The sequence below is a fragment of the Vidua macroura genome, chromosome 3 (genome assembly GCF_024509145.1).
Source record: "Vidua macroura isolate BioBank_ID:100142 chromosome 3, ASM2450914v1, whole genome shotgun sequence".
Classification (NCBI taxonomy): Eukaryota; Metazoa; Chordata; class Aves; order Passeriformes; family Viduidae; genus Vidua; species Vidua macroura.
Genome location: NC_071573.1, coordinates 17,251,468 through 17,276,325, shown reverse-complemented (window position 1 = coordinate 17,276,325; position 24,858 = coordinate 17,251,468). Strand labels below are relative to the sequence as shown.

General features: G+C 36.5%; 1 protein-coding gene across 2 annotated transcripts in view; it reads right to left on the bottom strand.

Moving 5' to 3' along the window:
• PLD5 (phospholipase D family member 5) overlaps positions 1 to 24,858 on the bottom strand; it is a 165,321-nt gene that overhangs the window by 44,245 nt on the left and 96,218 nt on the right. For both annotated transcript variants that reach the window (XR_008436271.1, XM_053973550.1), the window contains exons 3-4: positions 15,619 to 15,787; positions 7,519 to 7,633 (exon numbers count right to left, since the gene is read on the bottom strand). Coding sequence is in view for 1 of the 2 variants with exons in the window: in XM_053973550.1 (XP_053829525.1) it covers positions 7,519 to 7,633; positions 15,619 to 15,787 (284 nt within the window). In the remaining variant the exon portion in view is untranslated. The remainder of the gene's footprint in view (positions 1 to 7,518; positions 7,634 to 15,618; positions 15,788 to 24,858) is intronic.

Genomic DNA, 24,858 nt, shown 5'->3' with positions numbered 1-24,858 from the left:
TTCTGTCAGGTGCCTGGTAAGGCAGACAGCTGAAAGGTAAAAACTGGCAGTTTAGAAATTTTCAGACAGAGCAAGATTTTCAACATCATCTTCTGCAACTCAGGCATATGTTCTGTGTTGAAGACATTTGGTTATTGAGACAGAAGTAAAAAAAAACAGTCCCCACCTTCACTTTTCAGTCATGTTTCATAAGGTTGGATGTGGCTTATTGCAGGACTCAGCTTCCCAGCTGAAACAAATAAGAAACGCTGCATATGAGTTCTCATGGGATTTAGGCATAAAACCAGTGCCGAACATTCCCTCGTGATCAAGATGTTTGTGGATGTGTGCACATTGTGCAACATAAACTGAGGCAAGACAGTTTAAGTGCCTAAACAGAAGGATGTTTCTCCAAAAACAAACCTAGTTTCTGCATGTTGGGTATGAATGCTTGAATCTCTGATGCAAAACTACTACCTGCTTCTTTCCTTTAAGATGGGCTGCAGCTAGCTTTGGAAATTCAGCTTGGTAATTCTCACTACATAGAACTCTGTCAAAGTTACTATGCATTCTAAGAGGCAAAGAACTTTATGAAATCTTCCATCTGGTAACTGGCTTTAAGATTGCTTGTCATAAGCTTAAAGTTTTTGAGAAAATATCAGGAAACATTCTCCCACAGCAACTAATAAAAGATAAATTAAATCATGCATCTACTTGTTTGTGGTACCCAAGTTGTCTAAATTAATAATAAAAACTGAACAAGGCATGATTCATAATAAATCAAAATATAAAAATGAATTTTAAAATCAGATGTCAAAGGTGTTGTCAGTGGAATTTTCATTAGCTGCCTTTTGTACACTCTCATATTTTCAAGTGTGACTTAGAGTTTTAGAAAAATGTCAATATTTATGATTTGAAAGGAATGGAAGATATTTTTTGCCCTCTGTTCACATGCATCTTTATTTAACTCTATGAAACTCATACCCAAATTACTTGCTTTCTTCAGTAAGTCTCACCCCTCAAAAAATCCTGCTTACTTCTTCATGAAAAATCAAATCATAGGGAAAAAATAGTCTGGTTTTGGTATTGCTGCAGGAACTTCCTCCATCTTAACATCCTTCCATTACACACACTCTTGGAGAACACAGCCTAGGAAATGCAGGAAGAAAGCAATGGAGCTATAGATCCATTTAATGCCTTATGTAAAACCATCCCCTGAACATCAACTGTCAAGAGCACTCTTTACACTCCAATGGAACGGGCATCAGATAACATTATTCTTATGGTACATTATGCAAGAACTGGCCATCTGAACAGGCAGAAATCTCTTCAAAATCCACCTTCAGGATTCCAGCTTCCCATTCTATGAACAGAATGTACTTTCTTCTTAATCTTTGCAGAGTATTTACATTGATTTCCTACATTATCTTCACGTGAAGAGGAAATTAAAGACTTAATTAGAATCAGAAAATCCCAGGTTACAAGAGCCCTCAGAAGATCATCTGACCCAGTTTTTTTGTGGAGAAAGGAAGCCTATATGAGATTATTCAGCACCCTGTCCAGTAACATCTTGCAAACATCCAGTGATGGAGACTCTACCATGTCCCTGAGGAAGGCTGTTCCAGTGAGTGATTGTTCTTACTGAAAGAATATTCCATCTTATCTTGAAATAAATGTCCTTAAGCACATAAGTTTATGTTCTCCTTCCAAATCATTACAGAATGATTAAACCCAGCTTTGAAATCAATCTAGACCTTTCCCATGCACCAGAGCTATGAGGCCATTCCTCACAGAGGCTTGTCTACTTTATTCTTAAAATTGCCAGTGATAACTCTTGTCTAATCTCTTTACAGATCACTGCCCCCATATTTTGAACATTTTTTTATAATACTGAAACCAAGTATTCTGGGCTTAATATAAATCTATGTCATCATGGTTTACCCTAGCACCAACTCCCAAAAAACTTCAGTCACCCAAAGCCCAAACAGTTTTAGGCCTGAAGAAACTTATCAGGAAATGCTCCCCCTTAGTCTTATAGCTTTATCTTTTCCAGAAAAGAAGTCAGTTTCTTCAGAATGGTCAATTTCACATTCCTAGGGCTTGCAGTATACAAAGGCTCTAGTACAAAAAAGCACCAAACTCAATTTATTTAATAAGAAAAAATTGTTCTGCTATTCCTAGACGATCTCCATCTTTTCTATGACATAACGAATGCCTTTCAGTTCTTCTGTGGTATGTTAAAATTTATATCTATCTTCCCTTCCCTTCATTAGAAGACAGGGAAAGAAGAAAACAAGATTGTGGCCAACAGTAAAAGCTCATGCCCCACAAGCATCCCAGCTCTAAATTAGGATTTGTAACCTAAAGGGCATAACTCAATGCATAAAAAAATCCAGAGCTTTACTAACTACTCATTTATCTGTCACCCAGAAACAATATAACTTTTTGGTTTCTTTGTTTTGTTTGTATCTGATTAGGAAAGACTGTAATTCAGGGCAAATGTGAATGAACTGCTCAGTGAATAACAGCTGCACATGTGATCTAGTGATTGGATCCTGCCCTATGACAATGACTTCCTATTATTCTCTGGTTTTCCTGCTAATACACAAAAGTGGTTAGTTGACTTAGAGGGTATTTTTTCCTAAAATCACACTGTGACATGGACAGACTCCTCTTTTCTTATCTGCCTCAGCCACCACTGACAAAAGACAAAATATTCCTTGCAAATATATGAAAAGTGCTTCATGAAAAAGGAGTACTGGAGAAAAAAATAAATAGAAAAGAAAGGAAGCAATGCAAATTGAAGAAGGAAAATCCATTGTCTTGAAAAGCATGAACACTGTCAGCTAAAATAAGATAGAAATTAGTAAGGGATTTAGATTCTGTACACGTGAGAAATAATACAACAACCTGCTAATTGGAGACAGTGCTATTCAAATGTTACTGATGAACAAAGACTGGTACATAATTATGTGAAAGGAGGGGGAGGGTTACAAGAAATGTTTCACTCTAGTAGACTGAGCCACAGCTGAGGAAAGGCTAAAACAATAACCATGAAAACAAGCATTAATAAGCTACTGTCCCAGTACAAAGAGGATAAAGAAGAACATGTTTGTTTACACAACAAGCCAAATTTTGTCTAAAGACAGACCTACCTTTCACATGACAGTCATATACAGATATGCATAGTATGTATATACATATGTCCTATAAAAATATCATCATAGTTTATAGTCTGTTTAGTAATAATTTTGACAATGTGAGCTGGGAAAACTTACATATGATTTTTTTTTTAAATTACTAATATACTTTTTAAAATTTTAATTGTGACTATAGGAAACAAATGCTCGTATCTGGCTTCTGGTGTTTTTGCCATTAATAATCACTGGTTGTCCCCAAGAGATAGAAACAGCAAGAAACCTCACGTAACAGGGATGGTGTAAAAAGAAATTCATTAATACTGTATTTGCAGAGCACTCAGATACCACAGTGAGAAACAGCACAGACAGGCCTATGAGGAAATTAATCATTCTGCATTCAGTGCAGGATCTGGCAGATGTGCAATGAAGAAAGCCTAGAGACATACATTAAATATGAAGATAAGAAAAGATTCTAGCCATTACCAGCAGAAATAATATCCCCTGAATGAACATCAACTGCCTTAGGCATTAAATGTTTGATGTTTGATTGATTCTCATTCAATATAAGGGAAAACCCTCTGATTAATATAGTAATATTACAATAAGTACCAGCCAGGTATTCTGTGCAAAATACAGAATCTGACAGTATAATTAAAGTTTATTGTAAATATATGCTATGGGGTTAATATTTCCTCATTTTTCCATGCTTAGTTTTGCAACTAAATAACACTCCCACAGTCCAGCAACTATTGGCAAATGTACATTATCACAGCAGTCAGAGAATCCTGCCACCACAGCTGACACAGTGTGGTATGTGTTAGCACAATGAATCAACCCATGTTCTACCCTGCAGCCTCTGGACTCCTGTAATGAAGCTCCCCTGCTTTACAGCTACCTCAAGTAAGTCAGGATAGCATAGAAAGGCTGAAAAAACGTTACTGGAGTGATGACAAACCTGCAGGTTCACAGCTAGCTCAGATGTCTGCACTAGCATTGCAACTGTGAATTACTAACATTATTTTATTCCACATCAGTTCAGTTCTGCTCCCCAGACTACATAAGATATGCTTTATCCTACACCATCAGCCCACATTTGAAGTAGTATTTCAACCTGCTCCTCTATTAATCAATAGGGACAGCTGCTGCAGAGGAAGGATGTGTGGAGAGGACTCTAGGTAGGATGCACTGTTGTGGTGGAAAAGATCTATAAAAATGGCTTTCTACAGTTCTTCCGAAATGGGGAGAAGAGGCAAGGGGACTCAACGCATGTCTGTCTAGAAAAAGGAATGATGTGCTGGAATAATCTGTCTGGCAGAAATACTCTCAATACCTGTGTTAAGATGCAATAGTATGGGAGCCTACCATGGTTCCTTGTACAAAAAAGCCAAAACTACATGAAAACATGGATAACCAAGTACTGGTCTTCAAGCAATCCCATGTGTTTAAACGGATTCTACTTTTTTGAGGCTACTTAAAGGAGACAGGGCATGCTACCAGAAGAGTCCCTTATGGTTACTGGGCAATACATTAACAGGTACATCCATGGCCAACAGCCAAATTATGCCTTGTCCTGGCCTTAGGAACCAGTTTGCACCACATGAGGGCACAGCCCAGGGGTTCTGATAACTTGGTCTGCTGAAAAGAAAGGCAACAATCTTCCACTCTCTTCATACAATAGCAATTCTCTCTCATATTCAGCAAAACAGCTTGAAGACAGTCTGACTCGTGCATACAATCTGCCTTGGAAAGAAGAGCCAAACCTATGCCCACCTAACAAGGTGAAGGCAGACTCAGAAAGACATGAAATTCCCAGAGTCCCACTGGCTGTGTATGTGCTTTCCATCCATACAACTATGGCTCGGGTGCCAAGCATGTTTGCTGCTTAGGATCAATCAGAGTCTCAGAGTCATTTATCAGGTGATGAACCCCAGAGTAGTGCTTGGTCTCTCTGCTGCCTAATTCAGACTGACAACACAAGTCAGGGTTTGGGTCTGCTCAGACAAATATATTCTGATACTCCATGCTGAGATGCTTCACAGCTTGGCTGAGCTACTGATTTATTTACTGTTTTCTTCACCAAGAGAGGAATGTATCTGTTAAAAAGGGTGCATGGCATATTTTAAAGACAAATCTGACCAGCTGTAGGAAAAAAATAATTAGTTGTCTTCATGGATATAAGTCCAAGTGATAATGCACAGTTTCCTTTCAATGATCTGCTCTGATGGATTTCAGAGGATGCAGGTGGCCCCTCACAAGCGAAAAGATTAATAATTTTAGTAGATTGGTTTTCCAGGATAGCATAGCAAAGATTAATAGTATCTGGGTTTTTTTAAGCTAGTCTCATACTTAGCTTCTAGTTAACACAAACAGGACATACCATAAACTACTCATACAAGGTCTGCTCATTTCAACATAAAGTTAAGACAACTAAATCTGACTAAATTTAAAACTAATTTATTTCTTTTCAGGAATGCAAAACCAAAGAAATATTTACCTAACTTCCATGGAGATAAAAACCAAACAACAAACCTATATGAGTGAAAGAATTGCAACAGAGCTGGCAATCATCTTGCCATAATCAAGACATTCTAATAAAAATATCAGTGCAGAAATTGGCAGACCAAAACATGGAATGATTAAAAAAAAGCATAGTGAGAAAATCTACAAGTTGTAATATTGTTGTTTGAGAAAGGCCAATAGTAAACAATGATATATACAAATTCAGGGTTCAAAGATGATGACAACAAAACTCACAAGAACTACTAGCAACTTTCTCCAATCCTTTGTAGCTTAGAGCACAAATATATTGATAATTTCATTTAAATACTGTAAGATTTCCTGTCTCAGAAGTCTAGAAAAGGCATAAGGAAAACTGAAGCTAGTAAAATTGTAAAAGCCTGTGTTCTGGGGGTTTTTTTAAGATCACAGGTTAGATTAATTTCCACGTAAATAGAAGGAAGTTTTAAACACTTCTCCTCCTTTTCTAGCTAAAAAATTTCCCTCATCTTTTTTTTTTTTTTTGAAAGAGGATAATTTTTGGTATTGGGTATTTTTAACAAAAGATACTTAAAATATCAGTTGCCAGTACATTGATAGGAATGTACAGGCCTACCTCTCCTATTCTCTGACTCATAGGAATTTGGGATATTAGAATCACAAGGAAAAGAAACAACTTTTCAAAATTTAATTTCACTGACATTGACTTTAAAATACCTATTTCTTTTTGAGCACATCAGAAAAAGACACTCCACATATATCTGACAAAGTATTTTATATATTCTTACTAGTTGTCAAAGGATCAATATCTCTTTTGCTTATGTGGCAGAAATCATCAAATCCCTGGAATAGGCAGTGTCATGAAATTATGAGGATCTGTAGTCATTAATTTTTTAATTGAATTTAAGTTTATTAAATTTAAATAACATGTCAAACTTGATTAAAAGCCAATCTCCCTCAGGGATAAGGACTTCCATTAGTAACATTCTTTTACTTGTGCAGTGAGGAGATTACAAGGAATTGAAACAAATATAGATTGATTTTTGTGGGAAGAGGGTGCCCTTTATTCTTCACCAGGAACAGTCATGCTATGTAAGGGTGCTTCTACACATAACAACTCCTTTGCCTAATTAAATTTTTTAGTTTCCTTTGTGATCCATACAGGTATCTTTGTCAAAAATGATCACAATCAAAACATACAAGTTCTTTTTGATCTTTGAAAAGCGTATTTTACCCTTAAAATCATGCTTTTATCAGATATAGATAACTAAGAGGATAAATGTGTATGAGATTGCTGGAACTCCTAAGAGAGACTTATTTCTTTCAGCAATTCTTACATTCACTTTACTATTTTTCCACACAGTTTTACATAAAACAAGTTCATTCATGTAGTGCCAATGTGCAATTCCTCTTCAGATAGGGGTTTTTGAGCCTCAGAATAACAATTAGGAAAGCAGAGACCAAAGAAATACACATATCACAAAGAAACTTGTCAGCTGGTTAAATCTGAGCAACGGTCTATTTTCCAGTGCTTCATGCTCATCAGTACCATACACATGTTGTTTTATTAATTTACTTTGCTATTGCTCAGAAGAGGAAAAGTATCTTGTCCTACAAGGTATTAGCCCAGACTCTCAGTTACGTTGCCTACTATTAAATGGCTACAGGGAATTTAAACACCTCTCTAATGCAATGCCTTTTATTCACTTGTGAACTGCAAACATCAGCTACAGTAACAGTTTCAGATTTCTGACATCTGTGAACCAGAGAAAGCTGAGGGATTACAGGGTAATAGTGCAACAGCATTAGTGTGCATTTTATGCACCACCCAAGCCTGCATTTTAAATAACAGGAGCATCACGCAGCAGTCAATGGCAGAACGACATAAAGACCTTGGTCTTACCCTTTGTTTTCAAGTCGTTTAATACCTTGGATTCCACGGGCAGTTTATCGCTCACTAGCTTTATCTCAATATTTCGGGACGCCAGTTCAAGCAGTTTTTCAAAAAGACGCTGACCCTGGGAAGGACATTTAATGAAAGCAGGAGCTTTTAGACACAGAATTGATCAAACTGCATATCGACAAATTAAAAAAGCATGTTAAAACAAAATCTTTATAAACAACATCTGAGTAACTATGTTCCTAGATATGATTAAACCTACCCTCAAGGTATGCAACTCAAATTAGTTTTCTTGGAGAAATACTGCTCTGAAGGCCAAAAATGTTTCTTGCTTTTCCCAGATTGTGCAATATTGACAAGGTGACAGGTGTCAGGCAGAAAATGAAGTGTCCAGGGGTTTTATGCTGCATAAGCATATTTTGACATTAACTTCTAAATAATCACAGTCTGTTGACTTAGTATTAAAAGCTCAAGGAAAACAGTTTCTTACATTTTTTCTCTATTGACTGATATTTTTGCAAGTGGTTCTAATCACAGTACAACACATTCCCAAGTAGTTGCATGCTTATCTTCAGATGAGTTATACCAAGAAGGAAAATAATGATCTATAGGTATTTTATGTGCACTTAATTTTTATGCTGCTGCAAAATTTTACTACTGAAACCCTATTTCTAACACAGAACAAGAAAAGTAAAGTGAGCTGGATACATGCCAAAACAGAAATTTTATATGAAAAATAAAATTCCAATTCACCATGTTTTTCCATATCTAAGAAACAAACAAGAAGTAAAACTTCTGATTGCATTGTAAATGGTAAAATTTTAGGTTCAGTATCTTAAATTAAAAAAAAAAAAAAATAGTAACATCCAACTAGACCATGTGAATAATATACTCTCCAGTGTAACACTCCTGTGATGTTACTACAATTACAAACAGAGCTCACTTCCTTGGTGCTATTCTAACCTAGTATTGCAGACACCACATTCAATAAGCAGTCCAATATAGAAAGACTTTGGACTTATGCACCTGACAAAAGGCCTGCCCTACCTACACAGTTCACTTTAGATTCAATGTAATGTTTGCCCCAGGGTAAACTGTAAATAAAAAAGCAATAGCTATACATCAACTTTCAAACAAACAGGTAGAAGATAAAGCTCTTCACATAAACATGTTACATAATTCTCTGTACAAACTAAGAATATTAAAACGATCCTTCCATTCAACAAAATTGACTAAACCAAGGACAGTTTGGGTTGATATGATGCAGCATGGACCAACAAAATCTCAGACAAAAGCCCTCCTCACACACTGAAAACCCATTGGCAGCTGTGAGGGGAAGGCCTAGAAATTTGCCCTATAATTGCCTAGACAGATTGATACTTTGAGCCTTGCTGGGCTTTTAGCATTACACAGTCACAGGAAGTAGTGCTTCCCCTGTCTAAAGTACAGACCTATTTTCTAATGTTCACTTATTTTGAATATATGTGGCAAAATAAAAATACTCATCTCCCTGAAATATAGCTTCCTCAAAAATATCAATCAGCCAGGGGTTGCAATGGAAACAGAACTACTGTTTGTTTACTTTTGTAACGCATGGCTGCTTGTTCACTCAACTCCATAGTACAGCTCCCTGCTCATCCCAAGGGCTCACAAGGACTTTGCAGTGAACACAATGTTGCCATAGTGAAAGCATTAAAGAATAGCTAACAGAAAAGAAAAACACGAACATTCCTTGTATGAAGTTCTAAATGCTTTTTTTACTCAGATTCAGCATTTCTCAAGGTGATTATGTGGTTCCATATGTAAGAAATACCATCCATGATTTTAACTCACACACCCAAGAGTCCCAAGTTGCTGTGTAAGTCAAGGAGTGGCTTTCCCTCACATACCTCCTAAAAAAATCCTGAATTCTTACAGAGAGAATAAGAAGAAGAGCAGATGTTACAGAGAATGTAAGAATTAATGAGATAGGAGTGTGGAGGAGATGGATGCTGCATATAGAGTTATGCAGCTGCTTCAGCCTGATTCTGGGGGAGCAGAGGTGCAGTGACTGGTGTTGCTGGGTGCCCTGCTCCCTCCAAGAGGGTTTTTCATACAAGTTCTACTGTCTGGCACTGGTAGACTCTAACCAAATCTGGGAGGAGCCATCACTGTCCTGCTGACTGCTGAATTCCCAATCCTTGCTTTGCCCTATCCCTCAGCTACCCCAAAGCATCAGGCTCTTGGCATGTCAGAGCTCAGCCAGCCTTTTATGTGCTTCATATGGGTCCCCCAACTGGAAACACCAGCACTTTTGGTTTTCATTAGCTACACCTTTGCAAAAGTCAGCAGGGAAATTCAAGGATTAAAAGGTTTGCATTATGCATAATAACTAATACACATGTAAGTAGGAAAAGCTACTCAGGTTCTCTGTGTTGATTCCATTTACTAAATAGACAGATCAACACCGTTTTTGTTTAGGTTATCTGTGAAAACTGATTTTGTCTAAAAGAACAGCAGAAAATTCTGGCATACAGAAATAAACATGGGAAATGCATTCATAAATTCGATGGAAAATGATTATCATTATCAATACAAATTAATGTGTTAACTGTTCTGACAAAGAAATGCTTAGAAAGTTAATGTCTAAAACTGAGAAAATGAATTGCTTCAGGGGATGGCTCCTAATTTTATTTTCCTATAGTAGTTATTTTTGGATATTATTGTCACTTCTACCTGCAGGAGATTATATTCACGTATTCTTTATAAAAGCTTTGATAAAGAAGCCTGGACTTTCTGTATTAATTGCAGTTTGGACAAAAAAGAACCTGGCAGCACCCCCTGAGTTTTCCCTGATGTAACCAACACAGCTGTCTCCTACAGGCCATGCTGCCTGCTGAACAGCACATCCTATGTGTTCATAGATTGCTTGGAGTGTAGCCCTGCACTCCAATGAAACCATCTCCTCTGAAAATGCATCTGTTTTCCCATCAGGGACACCACAAGCTATTCAATTATGGCATTTTTTTTCCAATTATATTTATGAATGGTAAAACCTCAGATTGATTCAACATTTAAAGCATCTCTAGGTAGTTATGGTTAAAACTAGGAGTGCACTCGCCACAAATATTTGTGTTTAAACAGGTACATAAAAACAACCACCGGTGACAAAATTGGGAAGAATTTCCTTTGTCTCACCTGTCACTGCATCATCCCTCAGCAGGCATTCATACCCCCAAGGCTTAAGCTTGATGAACCAAACTATGAAAAATTCACAACTTGCTTTTAAAAGCAAGTACATACTCCAGTAAACAGGGTTACTATAAATTCTTCCCACACTGCTGAAGAACCTAGACTTCTTCTCCATTAATATTAATTGGAAACTCAGTATCTACACTTTCTGACATGTTTACTTGCAATTTTACTGGTTTGTTCTATGAAAAGGAAAAAAGATGGGACAGAAGGTCTGAAATGTTTTGTTACTGCTGTCAGAACATTTGAAATGCTTCTGTTCAATACAAACCCTTATGCTGTCATTCAGACCACATTCCCTTTGTGAGACAATACCAGGCTGCTGCACCACTACGTGACAGTGATCAGAAGCATTGCTATATAGCCAGCTTGTGAGGACTGAGATATAGGAGCAGCCAAGTGCTATGAAACTGCTACCTTATAGCAAAATCTGCCTTTTAACAAACAATACCATCAGAAATCTGCTTATCCTGATAAAATATTCTCTTACACTTTTTGCTGGGCTATTTGAAAAACACCAAAAGTGACAAAACATAATGTAGTATTTATAACATGAAAAAAAATTACTTTTGCATGGTGGCTTTAAACCAACATAAATCTCAAACATCAGTCCCAACTGTACCTGCCACAGAAAACTGGTGAGTTAAAATAACCCCAAAGTTGTCACTACCAAAAGGTCCTGAAATTTCCCCCAATTTATTGGCAGACTCTAGGCAGGCTGATTGTAGTCTGGCTGATTTCCCTTGCCTGCTCTTGTCTCTGTCAGCATAGGTTCCTCATGAGAAATAAAATGGGGAGATACAAACATGAAAATGCTGTATTTACTGAAGGACTCTCAAATTGCATTATTGTATTCCTCAGTAACATAAATTCCTACAGCTTAGAAAATGCTTATCTTTTTAATCCCACAGAAAAAAGACTGGTTATCTCAAAGACTTTTCTTCTGGTTTTATACATATATATTTTTACTATTTTTTTCAACGTTTTCCCATAATCAAGCCTCTGGGTATATTTCTAAAACATCACTAAAAACTATAGCATGCTGGAAGAAACCAATAGAGCAAATAAATCAAGAAATCCCAACTTTTACAGCTGCTATTTAATACAGAACAAAGAAACCTTAATGCTTTCCTCAATTCTTCTAACCAAACAGCTAATGCAAAGGAAATGAATATGCTTTCATTTTAAAAACCCTCCTTTCATTGAATTTATTTTCTATGCCTCAGTCAGTACCAGTGAAATGCCACCACCTGAAGAGGAGAGATGTTTATGTAAAGATAAGCTTATAGATCTCTATAGGTGATCCTATCCAATTTCCCCTGGGAGCTGCTAGATTTGGAGATATCCTCTTCGTATTTATTTGCATTTTTTAATAATTTTCAAGGAAGGGAACTTAAGCTCTTGCACTAACATTTGTTACCAAACAAATCACTTAAGCTCCTTGGGCAATGCATGTGTGAGTGACTCATGACTTCTCATCAGAGATTCATTACAAAGCTGGACAGCTGCATTACATGAGACAGAGTATCAGACGGATCAGGGACTTCTCCCACCAAGCCATATGGGAGGTGCACAGTAAGCTGGTGAATAAAATCAGGAGTATCTATTTTTTATGTGATACTTGTAAAAATCAGATGCAGATCTACCCTTGATCATCTTATGTTTATCCAAATATGCATTCAGGGACAACATACGAGTGACAATACCAATAAGCCATGATGGCATTGATTCTGATTTGTGAGAAACAAACTGCAGATTGTGAAGGACTTGCTGGAAAGCTAAAAAGTCATTCTAAATTAAAGTTTCAAAACATAAGATGACCCAGAGGAAATGAACTGTGAAAATTGTGAACTGGCATGATCTTGTATTCACTTCTCTCTTTTCACTGAAAATGAATCAAAAGCCATCCTCAAAAAAAAAAGTTTTCATTTTCCTCTGCTATCTCTAAACATAGATTACCACAGGAAAAGTCACATACATTCCACAAAAACCTCAGTGCTGCTACATGATAACTAACCTGCTATTTGAAAACACACATATGACAGTACAAACTCGCCAAAATATGTGGATTTCTTCTGAATGAGAAAAGCAGCATAGAGAGAACTCACTATTTTGCCAAGCAAATATTTGTTTATTTGACTGCTTTATCTGCTGAAGAACAGAAACACTGTCTCATCATGTGTCTGTCTTTACAGAATCCAATTTAGCAAAACTCATCATCTCAGATGACTGAGCATGGCTGTTGTGACCTGGTCAGCTCAGCTGGCAATGAATGTTTATTTAGATTTATAACAACAAAATACAGACAAGCAAGAGTCAAGGACACCAGGTAATGTACCCACAAACAAAAATACAGAAACATACAGCAGGAAGTTCTGCAATTTTATATATGCAAACGTATACACATCTATGTATGTCCAATATACATTTGGACAAGACAGACAATATGTATACATACAGATGACACATATATTGGGCATATATATGTATGTGTGTGTACAAAGTTGCAGAATTTCCTGCTGTATTTTTCTTCAATATGTATATTGCCCATATGTGTGTGTACATGTACTCATGCATCTATGCATGTGACTACACAGAAGTATATAGAGAATGTAATTAAACCTAGTAACTAATTGAGAAAAAGAAATCTAGCCAACTCTGCTTTTCTCCTTCAAAAACCCATGTCTGTTCAAGTGCTCTTGTGGAGAACCTTGCTCTCCAATATGACTTGAATATTCATAAAATGGAAATTGCTAATTATATAGCAGGATGTGGGTCCGTATGGAAAATAGTTATGTCCTTAATTTCTCAAAAACAAACTCATTCAAGGAACAACTAGAACTCATCCACTAAGCACTCTACTACCTGGGAGTTTTGCATCTCATCCCCATACCTTTCATAATGCTTCTGCTGTGCTGTGCAAATTTCCCCAAACTCAAATTGTAAAGACTTGAGGGCATTGGACTTATTCTTCAAACAATTACTTGATTATAGTTATTGAAGCTTCTCTGAAATTTCACTTCACTGAGTGGTGAAAGCAGATGTAACGATACAAGATTTCTCCCTTCCCTTTCACAGACTGAGCTTTGTGTACATTCTCTGGGGCATCAATTTGCTAAGAAACACTGCCTCTTGGCAATTTTTTAGCCATCAGACTGGCCAATAACAATATAGTGTTTTAGCATGAATAGACAAGCTTGACAGAAAGATCTATCAGCTGTTCAGCCCATGCTGCTGTACAAATGAGAAAATGACTGGAATATTAATTGCCTTTAAACAGAAGTAATTACTCATTTTTGTAAGACTACTAGCAGGCAGAAAAAGATAGCTAGAATAGTGTATTATGAAAAATGTTTCATTTTTCTGGCTTTATCTGTGCATTTGAGGACAAAAGACCAAATCCAATTCTTAGACATCTCTTCTTCCTTTTCCTGCTGAATGGTATCTTACAGTTTTTACTTTGCAATGTGAATGTGGAATGGGAAATGGGAAAAGGGAATGGATTTGATGCTTAACTACTGGAATCCCAATTTCAATTTTGCTATTTTATATCCTCTGTTTGGGATTTGTTAGGCTCTGCCAATTCTGAAGCAAATGACATGCTGAATTTTTTTCAGACAAAATATTTTTGAAAGATTCATGCACATATCAATTCATGCACATCCTAGAAACATCTAAGGCACGATCTCCTTGAATTCATCTGTGTGAATGACAGTACATGGGTTTGAAGCTACTTAGGCAATAAATTTAAATAATGTTTAGCTGCACAATTACATTGTGAAAAAGTCAATATTTTGATATTCCGTATAAATTTATTCACAACCCACATTCCAATATTTATAAGCATTCTAAAATGTAGGATTTGCATTACATTTTCTATTTATTTACTCACCTTAAATTTTCAGTATTTTAAATGGACATGCAGCAAACTTTTTCTGAAGAAAAGTTAATGTATGCTGCTCAACTAGGCTACAGTCTATTTCAAAAGAAGCAGAATATAGTTGGTTAGAATACCAGGATTTGCCTATCATCTACCAAAAGGCATTTTTTACTGCACTGTATCAACAGAACTAGAAAGTAAAGCCAAGAGTTTATGCCACGGTAAAACAGAGTCGATTCCTTACAGTTACCTGGCTGCCATTTTAGCACCATTTCATGTCAGCTGAGTGGCTCCTTTCAGCAAACAATCTATCTAGTGGAGAAGAGGAGATACTCTCAGCCTATCCCTTCTTCGATATCTTAGTTTCACAAGTGATGGTAAATGGAAACCTTTCCTGACCATATTTCTAAGAGGATTGCTCTCAAGAATGAAGTTTGTTGGCACAGCATCACTGTAATGCATGTCTGCCTTATTCACTATGATTTATGATTTTTCATGCTGTTTTTAATTGCAGAAATCTTGAACACTGCTTCCTCCCAAGACTAATTTGGAAAAGCTATGAATCATCTGATACAATACTGTTCTTTGTAAGTGTAATTCTATCCATCTATTTGGCTAGAGAATTAATCCACATGCTTGCCTTTTACTTCATTAGTAGTGTCAAATAGAAAATTACTGTATAAATTTAAGAATATTACCAAATAGGTGGATATGCCAATATAGATACAATTTGACAGCTTTCTTAAGGCTACACAATGTCTTCCTTTCCATCTTCCTAAGATGGAAGTGCTATAAGTATATGTTATCTAGTCCAAGCATACCACTGCTCTTAGAAACTTTTGTATTGGCAGGAAAATCTTCATAAGAAAATGATTTGTAGACTACCCAAACAAATAGTTCTGCTACAGGGAAGGGTTTTAGTTCTGTAAAATTAAATTTGACAACAAGAACAGACTGATAAGGTCCCACTCTTTTGTTAGGCTAGAACATACCTGGCATGCTGATGGATGACTGTGATTGAGGTCCCACTGGGAAGATACTATGTCAACAGACTTTTCAGCCATATTAAGCAAATTCATCCAGCCTTGGAAAAGAGACAAATGGGATGGTGCACTGTCTGAATAGTTGATCCCTTCAGGAATATTTTCCACAAGAGCAACCCTGAGAATAGATAAGGAAAAAATAACCACTTAACAAAAGCACTTTTCTTTATTAGAAGGCTCCAAATTATAAAGAATTTCAGATTTTGGGCCTGGGGTTCAACATCTGCTCCCAGAGGCTCTCAGCAGTTTGCCATCCTGTAACTCTCTCTGAAGCATCTGACTGTCATGCTCCACACTTCCCAGAACAATGAAGTGCAGAAGTGACCTATTGCTAATGCAGCAAAGCCAATCAAGATTTCAAAGCTCTGCAAAATTAGCTTACACAGGGGAAAGGTTATTTCCTACAACACCGTAAGTGGGAACCAATCCTTAAGGTGAGCATGGAAAGAATGAAACAATCTCCTCTTGCTTTGCCACTCTCATTTCTGAATATATTTTCTTCTCTCTAAAGAATGTGGCAAGATGTATACTCCCTGGCATTCTCTTAGGTCTTTTACAGCTGACATTTGATTACATTGACATCTCTAAATATGAATTCTCCCTTTCCAAGTGTTCTAAGCTACCCAATTTTTCTGCTTTTGTTTACCTGTGTAAGGCTCTAACTGGGACCCAGTGGTTTAAAAAAGAATTATGACCTTTTAGTTTCTTGCTTTTTTTGGAAGGCTCTTTGATCTTACTGTCTACAGTATTCAAAACATTTTCAAATTAGAGTACACAAATTCATATGGATACAATCACACCCAGGAAGCCGAACAAGCATTGTAGCAAACTGTCATCTTAAAACATGCTCCTCTGCTTCAGAGAAATGATGTGTTTCATTCAGCACCTCACTGCTAGATTTCCTTAAATTGCAGCAGGTAAAGCTTATTTCTACACTCAGTAGAGGGATTTTAAAATGAAATAAAGTCAAACAAGTTCTTCAATTCTGTCTTTAGGTAAAGAGAATAAATTTTCATATAAATGCCTCCAACATCTGCCACTTCTACTGTGAATGATACAAACCAGATGTAGGAAAGCTGTAATAGGAACTCGGAGAACACTCCTCTATTATATAGAAGTACATCAAGCATTTCCACACTGGTTTTGTACTTGTCAATAGTGTTAATTATCAACTCTAGTAATATGAATATAATTTGTAAACTTTAAGTAAATCATTATTACAAAATTCCAGGGTAAAAGAGATTAGTACATGTTTTGACTCTTAGAAAAACAGATTAGTGCAGTATATACTGTTCATTCAGCTCAGCCTAGAGGGTTCAAATGGAAACTTTTAGAGCTATTTCAGAATATCGAGCATACTTGTAAAGTGAACCCATTAAAAGACTGAAGATTGGTACTCTTAAACAATGTTAAGAAAACCCAGCAAGAATTGTGACAAAGTAAACCCATGGTCATTATCACACTCAATATCCTAGCCTGGCAAAAAATCCCACCACCCAAACCAGAACAGGCACAGCTCCTCCTGTATGTTCTCTTATTCCCTCAAATCTGTCAAACAACATAGGTATCACTAAGTTGCAATTACCAATGATACTCTCCACAATTTACTTTGAACACACTATTCTATTTATTAACATTTAACTTAGCTACATGGCAGTAAAGGAGTTGGAAATCAGCAAATAAGCTGTAAAATGTTAAAAACACAACTAGATTTTTAAATGTCTTTGAAGCATATTCTATTCTAAAACATTCTACCTACCTTGTTTACAAACTTTATGAAATAACTAGTGCTCTAAAAATCGAGTGCTCTTTTTAAAACATTTAAAAATAAACTATTTTACTCTAACACTCAGAGGTTTAGGCTTACTTTTGCCAATAATCCTGTTACAGAACTTCACAAAACTTTGGTTAGATCCCTTGAAAGCCTGGCTTGTTCTTTTTCAATAGTTAGAATTACAAATCATATTGCATTGGCTCTTAGCATGCCCATGTTTCCAGAACTTTTTTTATGGAGAGTTGTAGGATGGCCACCTTCAAAGAGGAAGAAATTGAAGCTGAGAAGATAAAGTGATCTCTACAAGGACATTAAACCCGCCTCATAATCTAGCTGCAAAGATCAGAAATTAATGCACCTCTTTCTGAAATCTTCCATCCCCAACTCAATCACATCTAGATACAGTAAAGAGTTATTCTGAATATGCTTCAAATACATTCTTAATACCAAATAATTTTTCAAAAATAAAATGATGTCAAATGCGGTTCTGATTTAGCTAGAATTTAAAAGTGCACATCACTCCCTTGAACAAGCAGTGACCAAAATTTCTCAACATTAGAATATTGCCTGACATACACAGTGTTTTCTAGTGGAACCCATGCAAATCAATTACACAGGAGCCTACTGATGGGACTGAATCTGTCACAGTCACTTCCAGTGGCTATTAATAGTGTTTCCTGTAGGCTGTACTGAACTTGTGTCTCACTGGAAAACATTAGCTTAACTTCCACTTATCCTGTCTCTTTCTCTGGCAAGTTGAGAGCCACCAAAAACCTAACCCTGCCACAGAAGGCCTAAGATGATCTGGAGGTCATGTAACTCAATCCTCCTTGCCAAATGAGGGCCAATCCAGCAGGTTGATCAGGACACTATCCAGTCAGGTTTGTGCATATTTCCAATATCTCCAAACCCAAAACTCATCATATTTGAGATGACAGACCTGACCCAGCCAAACACATACATGTTTGTTTCTGACTTCACACTATTAGGTGCGCATTAAGCTATAATGCAGGAAGAGTTGTGGGTCATTGCTGTTCACATACGTTTTGTTACAGATACCATCAAGATATGCGCAAAACACGGGCTCTTCCTCATTTGTCATGGGTTAAAACTTTTTATTTTTTCAAAAAAAGTAGCAAGGAAAACTTATGGAGCAATAAGGAATTCAACTCCTCCTAAAAGGGCCCGTGCCAAGGACAAGGTGCCTCTTGTCCTGACTATTGGAGTAAACTTGCTCTTCACTGGGAGAGCATCTCCCAACTTGTAAATCTGCATAGCATTCACCAGGCCGTGGGACCAGCACTAAATATTGCACATGACTGCACTGCTCCTGCCATTGTGTAATTTGGGTTTGGTTGTCCAGTAGAAGCCAAATGCATTCCAGTTAACAAAACTGTTATTCAGAACAGACACTACCTGATAATATTTTTCCTACTCTTCCTTTTTACCAAATAGCAAGTACAGAGAAGTGGTCACAGCAGCAAGCCTGTGTCCGAGAAGGGTTTGGACAATGTTCTCAGGTACATGATGTGATTCTTGGGATGTCCTATGCTGGCCCAGGATCTGGACTCAATGATCCTGATGGGGCCCTTCCAAGTCCTCATATTCTATGATTCTACTTTGTGTTCTTTAGCAAAAATGAAAGAAAAAAAAAGACATTTCATCTAGCTAAGGCACTAGTTAAAATGTTGTTTTCACAGTGTAGATTTCTCTTTAATAATGAATTGATTCTGCCATAAAATTCCAACGTTAAAACCCAATACCAAGCTCAGAAGTAATACAAAAAGCCAACCACCAAGTTTTTATACTAAGTGATTTTGCCTTTGTAATATTCCCTTTTTGTTTGGCACAATAACAAAGTTCCAATGCTTAGTCAAGATGAGTTTCATTAAAACTTCCATGCAAAAATTTGAGTTTGCAAGCCCCAATTCCATCAATAAAAGCTAAATTTAGCTTTCATTTTTGTTTCAATATGACTCACAAAGAGATTCTTTAAATACAGTATTACAAAAACTTCCAGGAGAGAAGGTCACTCACAGACCTTGAGGAAAGTTAGACATAGTGACATAATTTATTCTAAAAAAATGGCATATTAATGAAGCAAAACACAAAGGTACCATGGTGATTAAAACAGATTTTTCCTATCCTCAAAATCATTAGCAGATAACCTTACACTTGTTGAATGAAGATGCCCTTCCCCTCTCTGATTCCCTAGTGCTCTATTTCATCTGATAATGCCAACATAGGCTTGTGAAAATAGACAGATGCTATATGTCTATCTCTTGAAAAAATCTGGGGCTATTGGCAGAAATTTGTAGCTCTGTTGAAAAATATAGCTCTGACAATTCTATTAGTATAAAAGGAATATTTTTTGATGGTTCATACCATATTAAAACAATAAACTCTGGAACATTATTTACTCTGGTTTGTCTCCACAGTCATCCACTAAAGAAACCCCAGGTCATATGCACTTAAGCATCTCTACTTCATCTGAATTTACTCACCATTAAAGGGAAGAAACTTAGTAAGAAAATACTGCAATGACTTGTATGAGACAATAAAGAAATAAAATATTAAAGAAGGCTTTGACATAAGGCTGCTCTATTTCGGACAAGGGAGAGGGAAAAAAAAGGAAGATACTTGAGAAAGGGACATGAGTTCTGCCCCGGCACTATGGTCCTATTTAAAGATACCCTCTTGTGACCCCTTTTTCTTTCTTTCTTAACCCAGAAGCCCTGGAATCACCATTCCCTGACCTGAAGGAACACATCTACTCACAGAGCTCCAGTTCAGCTTATAACACCAGAATCTTAATGTTTATTCCAAACCTACCATCTTTCTCAGTGCTTTCAATTAAAGCTTTCACCATGTCTCTTTTAAACCCTCCACATCCTTCTTCATCACATCCCTTCTACCACTATTCCCCATCAGATCTAATCATTAGCTGTCATCCAGGCCAAGAGCACCTTCTTTTCAGTTCTCAACTGAACCACAGCTCCAGCTCTTGATTCTGAAAGTGATTAAGAAATCCCTTTCTAGACAGGGTACAGTTACAATTTCAAAAATATGCAAAACAAACACTGTTTTCTAGGTTCACAGAGAAAATATCCTAAAAAAAATAGGGAAAGTATAACACAACTGTATTTGGATATTCTACTTAAAGACAGTGGTGATGATTTGGAAGATCAAGTGCAACAAGTCTGCTTTGAGATCAGAACCAAAGTATAAAGGTATCCAGTATATTTGTATAATTACATGGTATATCCAGTAAAGAAAAATCAAACTCTGCATTGCATGTAATATTTACTTTTTAATTTATTACAACTAATTCTTCCAGGATGAGAAGTTACAAAATGTGCTATCACATACTTATGCTATGAATTTCAATTTTAAATAAAATACGTTTGATCCATTATAAGGAATTCAAAACAGAACACCAGAGCTAAAAGTGAAATGCAAAGCAGCTAAGATTGAATTTACAAAGGACTGTGAGCAGAAGCTCAGTACTCAAAAGCACCTGAACTATTAGCATCTGAGAACACATCACAAATTCTCTAATAGTCTCAACTGGTGAGGCACATGTTTGTGTGTGTTTGTGCATATTTGTATGTGTGCAAGTGCCTGAGTACATGCACACTATGAAAGCCCTTTATGGCATTTACTTGTCTGCTTTTTGAACTTTAGTCATGAAGACCTTGATGTCCAGAGACAAAATCTTGAGATGATGAATGCTTGGTTCAAGACTATTCTTTCAAGTAGATCTGCGGTGAATGAGGATAAATTCAGGCTTACGATATTAAATATATTCTTCTGTAGACATGCAAGGTACAAAGTTTCATTTGAACATTTCCAAGTACGTGGTAGAGCAGACTAGAGTGATGTTTAAAATGAAAGGCTGTGCTGCCTTAAGCCAAAGAGGACACACTGGTCCTGGGTTTCTGCTCTCCATCACAGTAATGAGTCAGTGACTCCTCACTCACACTGCTCACATGGGCTACCATGGTACCAGGGCACCCTGACATAAGAAAGGATCCCAGCACTATACAAGCAACTGGACTCAGAAGACACAGGACTCTTCAGCCAAGTGAGTGACTTGATACTTTTAAATATGCAGCTGCAGAAAGTGGCTGTGGCACAAGAGTGGGAATAAAAAGCCCTTCCAACTTCAAGTATTCACTGAAGTCCAGCCTTAAGACCACCACTTAATTCCTGTAATTAGAACTTATACCTTTCCCCTTCTACAGCTGCCTCTTCTTTGCACTTACTTTCTTTTCATTTTTTTCTTACTGGTCCACAGAAGCAATTGAAGTATCATAACTATATTTCAAAACATATTTTAACTCCTCACCACTTAGGCCTTTTTATATTGTTTGTAATCAACGTGAAGATCACTTTGTTATTGCTATTCCCACATAATTGTTTTTATGCCCACTCATCATGATGTCTGGAAGACAAACAGCGTGCAGAGACACACAGCACATCCATTAATCTTGGCAGATTTTATGTCCCACATTCTTGGTTGGTACAATATAGAAAATACGATTTTTCAGTTAGCACTTATGTCAGTGGAACAATATTGTAACACTTAAGTTTTTACCACTTAAAGATTAGACTCAATTCTCTAGTTCTAGTTCTCTAGTTCTCTAGAAGCACTCCCGGAATACCTCTTCTCTTTGGATTGTCCCATGGGCTCTTTGGTACAGAAAGGATGATACCCTCCCTCTGATACCATAATCTTCAGAACAGTGCACCAATAATAAAATCCTTCTGTGGTGAATAACACACCATAAGAACAAAAGTTTTAAAAGAAGGATCCACTATACAAATTCACCAGTCATCCAAGGTTTAAACCTGTGAATGATTTCTAATTAAACACATTTTAGGTGATAAAATGAAGTTTTCACAGTTGCATTTCAGATGCAGCTTTCAGTTCCCGAAGGCAAAACTGCACACAAAAGAGGGAAAGAATTGACCAGATGTTTCACAATGTCACTCCACCCTACTGGGGACAGTATTTCCCTGGAGTCAAAGCAAATCTGAACTTTAGTTGGAAATTCAATCTAGCCTGCCAAGATAATTTTAATACTGGAACCAAGATAGCAGTCATATAAAGCATCAAATGAAAAAGGAGCATAAGAAAGAATGAATAGCAAACATTAAAGATCTTCATTTATTTCACTGACATGACTGATACTTGCCTCAGTTCAAAAAAAACATATGAATAAAGTACAATGAGCACAGAGCCTTAAGTAGCCTTAGGACTTTTCATATGGTTTGTGCAGACTTAGGATTTCTTGTGAATTATGCAGAACAGTCCACTCAATACTGATCTTTTTCCTACACTTTCACATATCCAGGTACATAGCAAAATAATCCTTACCAACTGTCCTTTGCTCTCTAAATGTTGACACAAGGATGTTGAAATACGATTGTTGTTTCCATTGTATAAAACTATTTAGCATCATTAGAACTCAATAAAAAAACCCTCATAGAAGAAGAAAAAAAAGGATTAGAATCTAATTGAAAGGGATCAACAAAATACATATAAAGACCCTTTTGGAATAAAATACTGTGTGGTTTTGCTTCAGGTTTCTAGCTCTGTTATGCCTGAACCATAGCATTAGCATTCCTGTCTAAGAATACCAAAATAAATTAGATATTTTAAAATTACTTTAAAAGAAAATTAACTTGTCTGATTGCTGAAGTCTACATATACGAGCAAAATAAATCTGAGAACTAGTAATCACTAATAAACAGCTGAGTAATCACTATTAATCACTATTAACAGCTGAGACTCTGAAATCTCTAACTGGTAGAATTATCATCATAAGAATGCAGAAAACCAAAGAAGTCTTTAGTTTGCTGAACTGACTTTCAATTTATTGAGAAGACAGGATGTAGAGTTTAGTCTTCTAGACTTCAGTCTGGCATTTCTCACCCATTCAGTAAAAGAAGTTTTTTCACAGGTCCTGAATATACATATCTCAGAAAAATTTATCCCCTTTTTTATACCTTCTGTAACCATTTATATATATACTGATCAAACAGATAAAGACCTAGTACACCAGAACATAAAAATATTTTATGGAATAATTATAAATACTGCATTGTTCATGACCTGGATAGAATTTTTTAGACACCAGCTAAGGAAAATTACATTATGAAGCTGAGCAGCCAAGCGGTCAAACCAGAAACACGTATAGCTACATTTAATAAAGACAAGTGTAAAAATATAATAAAGCTAAAACCTATATGATAGAGATCTAGTGTTGATCTTAATTTCAATTCTGCATACAAATTCATGAAGAATAAATTTAATACCTGAAATTAACAACAGATTAACCACAGACTTAGTTAAGGCTGGTTTGACTGGAAAATCACTACACTATTCCAGTGCTATGCTTTATTGTCCCAGCTTTCCCTTCATCTATGAGAATCAGTGCCTTATTCCATGAAGGAAGAATTACTTGTTATAGCGGCAACAAGTGCTGCAAAAGTGACAACTACATTTGAATTTCCAAGACACAGAATGGATTTCCATTTTAGGAAACATTCAGGTGTGTATCTAATCATTTAACTTCAGGTGAAATCTTACAGGAACTGATGAGCACTTGATCATTACTATCTAAATCCAGCCTGTGTTGGCAGTTCTTGAAGCCCCACTGTGCCGTTTAACCAGCAATCAGAGCTGAAGCATACCACAACTTTCATACTTTACCTAAAAGTTTAGCACAAAGATAAGTACATTTACTAAACATCATAATGAAAAGTGGAATGTTTGATAAGGCCACAAGAAATGTCAAAAAGACATTATTTGAACCAAACTGGCACAGACATCATCACACTTTCCCCATGTTCTGATGGAAGTTGACCTTTCAAACTTAATCAAATCAATAGAAAAGGCAGCATACACCACATTTCTAGATTCATGCAATTCTTTGGTTGCTGTCAGAGCTTTGATTTGCGGCCTTTTAAAATGGAATAATGCCTATATTTTCATCAGAAAAAAAATTCTTAAAGTTCAAGTAAATCTTATTTCACAATCTCCTGATTGAAATACTTGAATTATTTTTTCAAATGAAACACCAAGGCACTTTTATGTCAAAGAAAGCAACAGGATCTCTAGACTAATCATTATTTATTTCAGAGCACGCTGTAACTGAATTTCACATACAAGAAGGCACAATACAGAGGTCAAACACTGCAGTGTTCTGCTCATGGCTCTCTTTATGCACAACAGATATAAGCCTTGGGGATATGTGTGAAATCTATTTAATGGACACAGACTAAGAACAGAAACTGCCATCTGTTCCTTGTGTATATTTGGGCTTTCTGTAAGACACTTCCATTAGGCTATTGTTAGGCTATGACGAATCATGACAAGAAGCTCTAAAATTTGTCTGTGATACACTCCT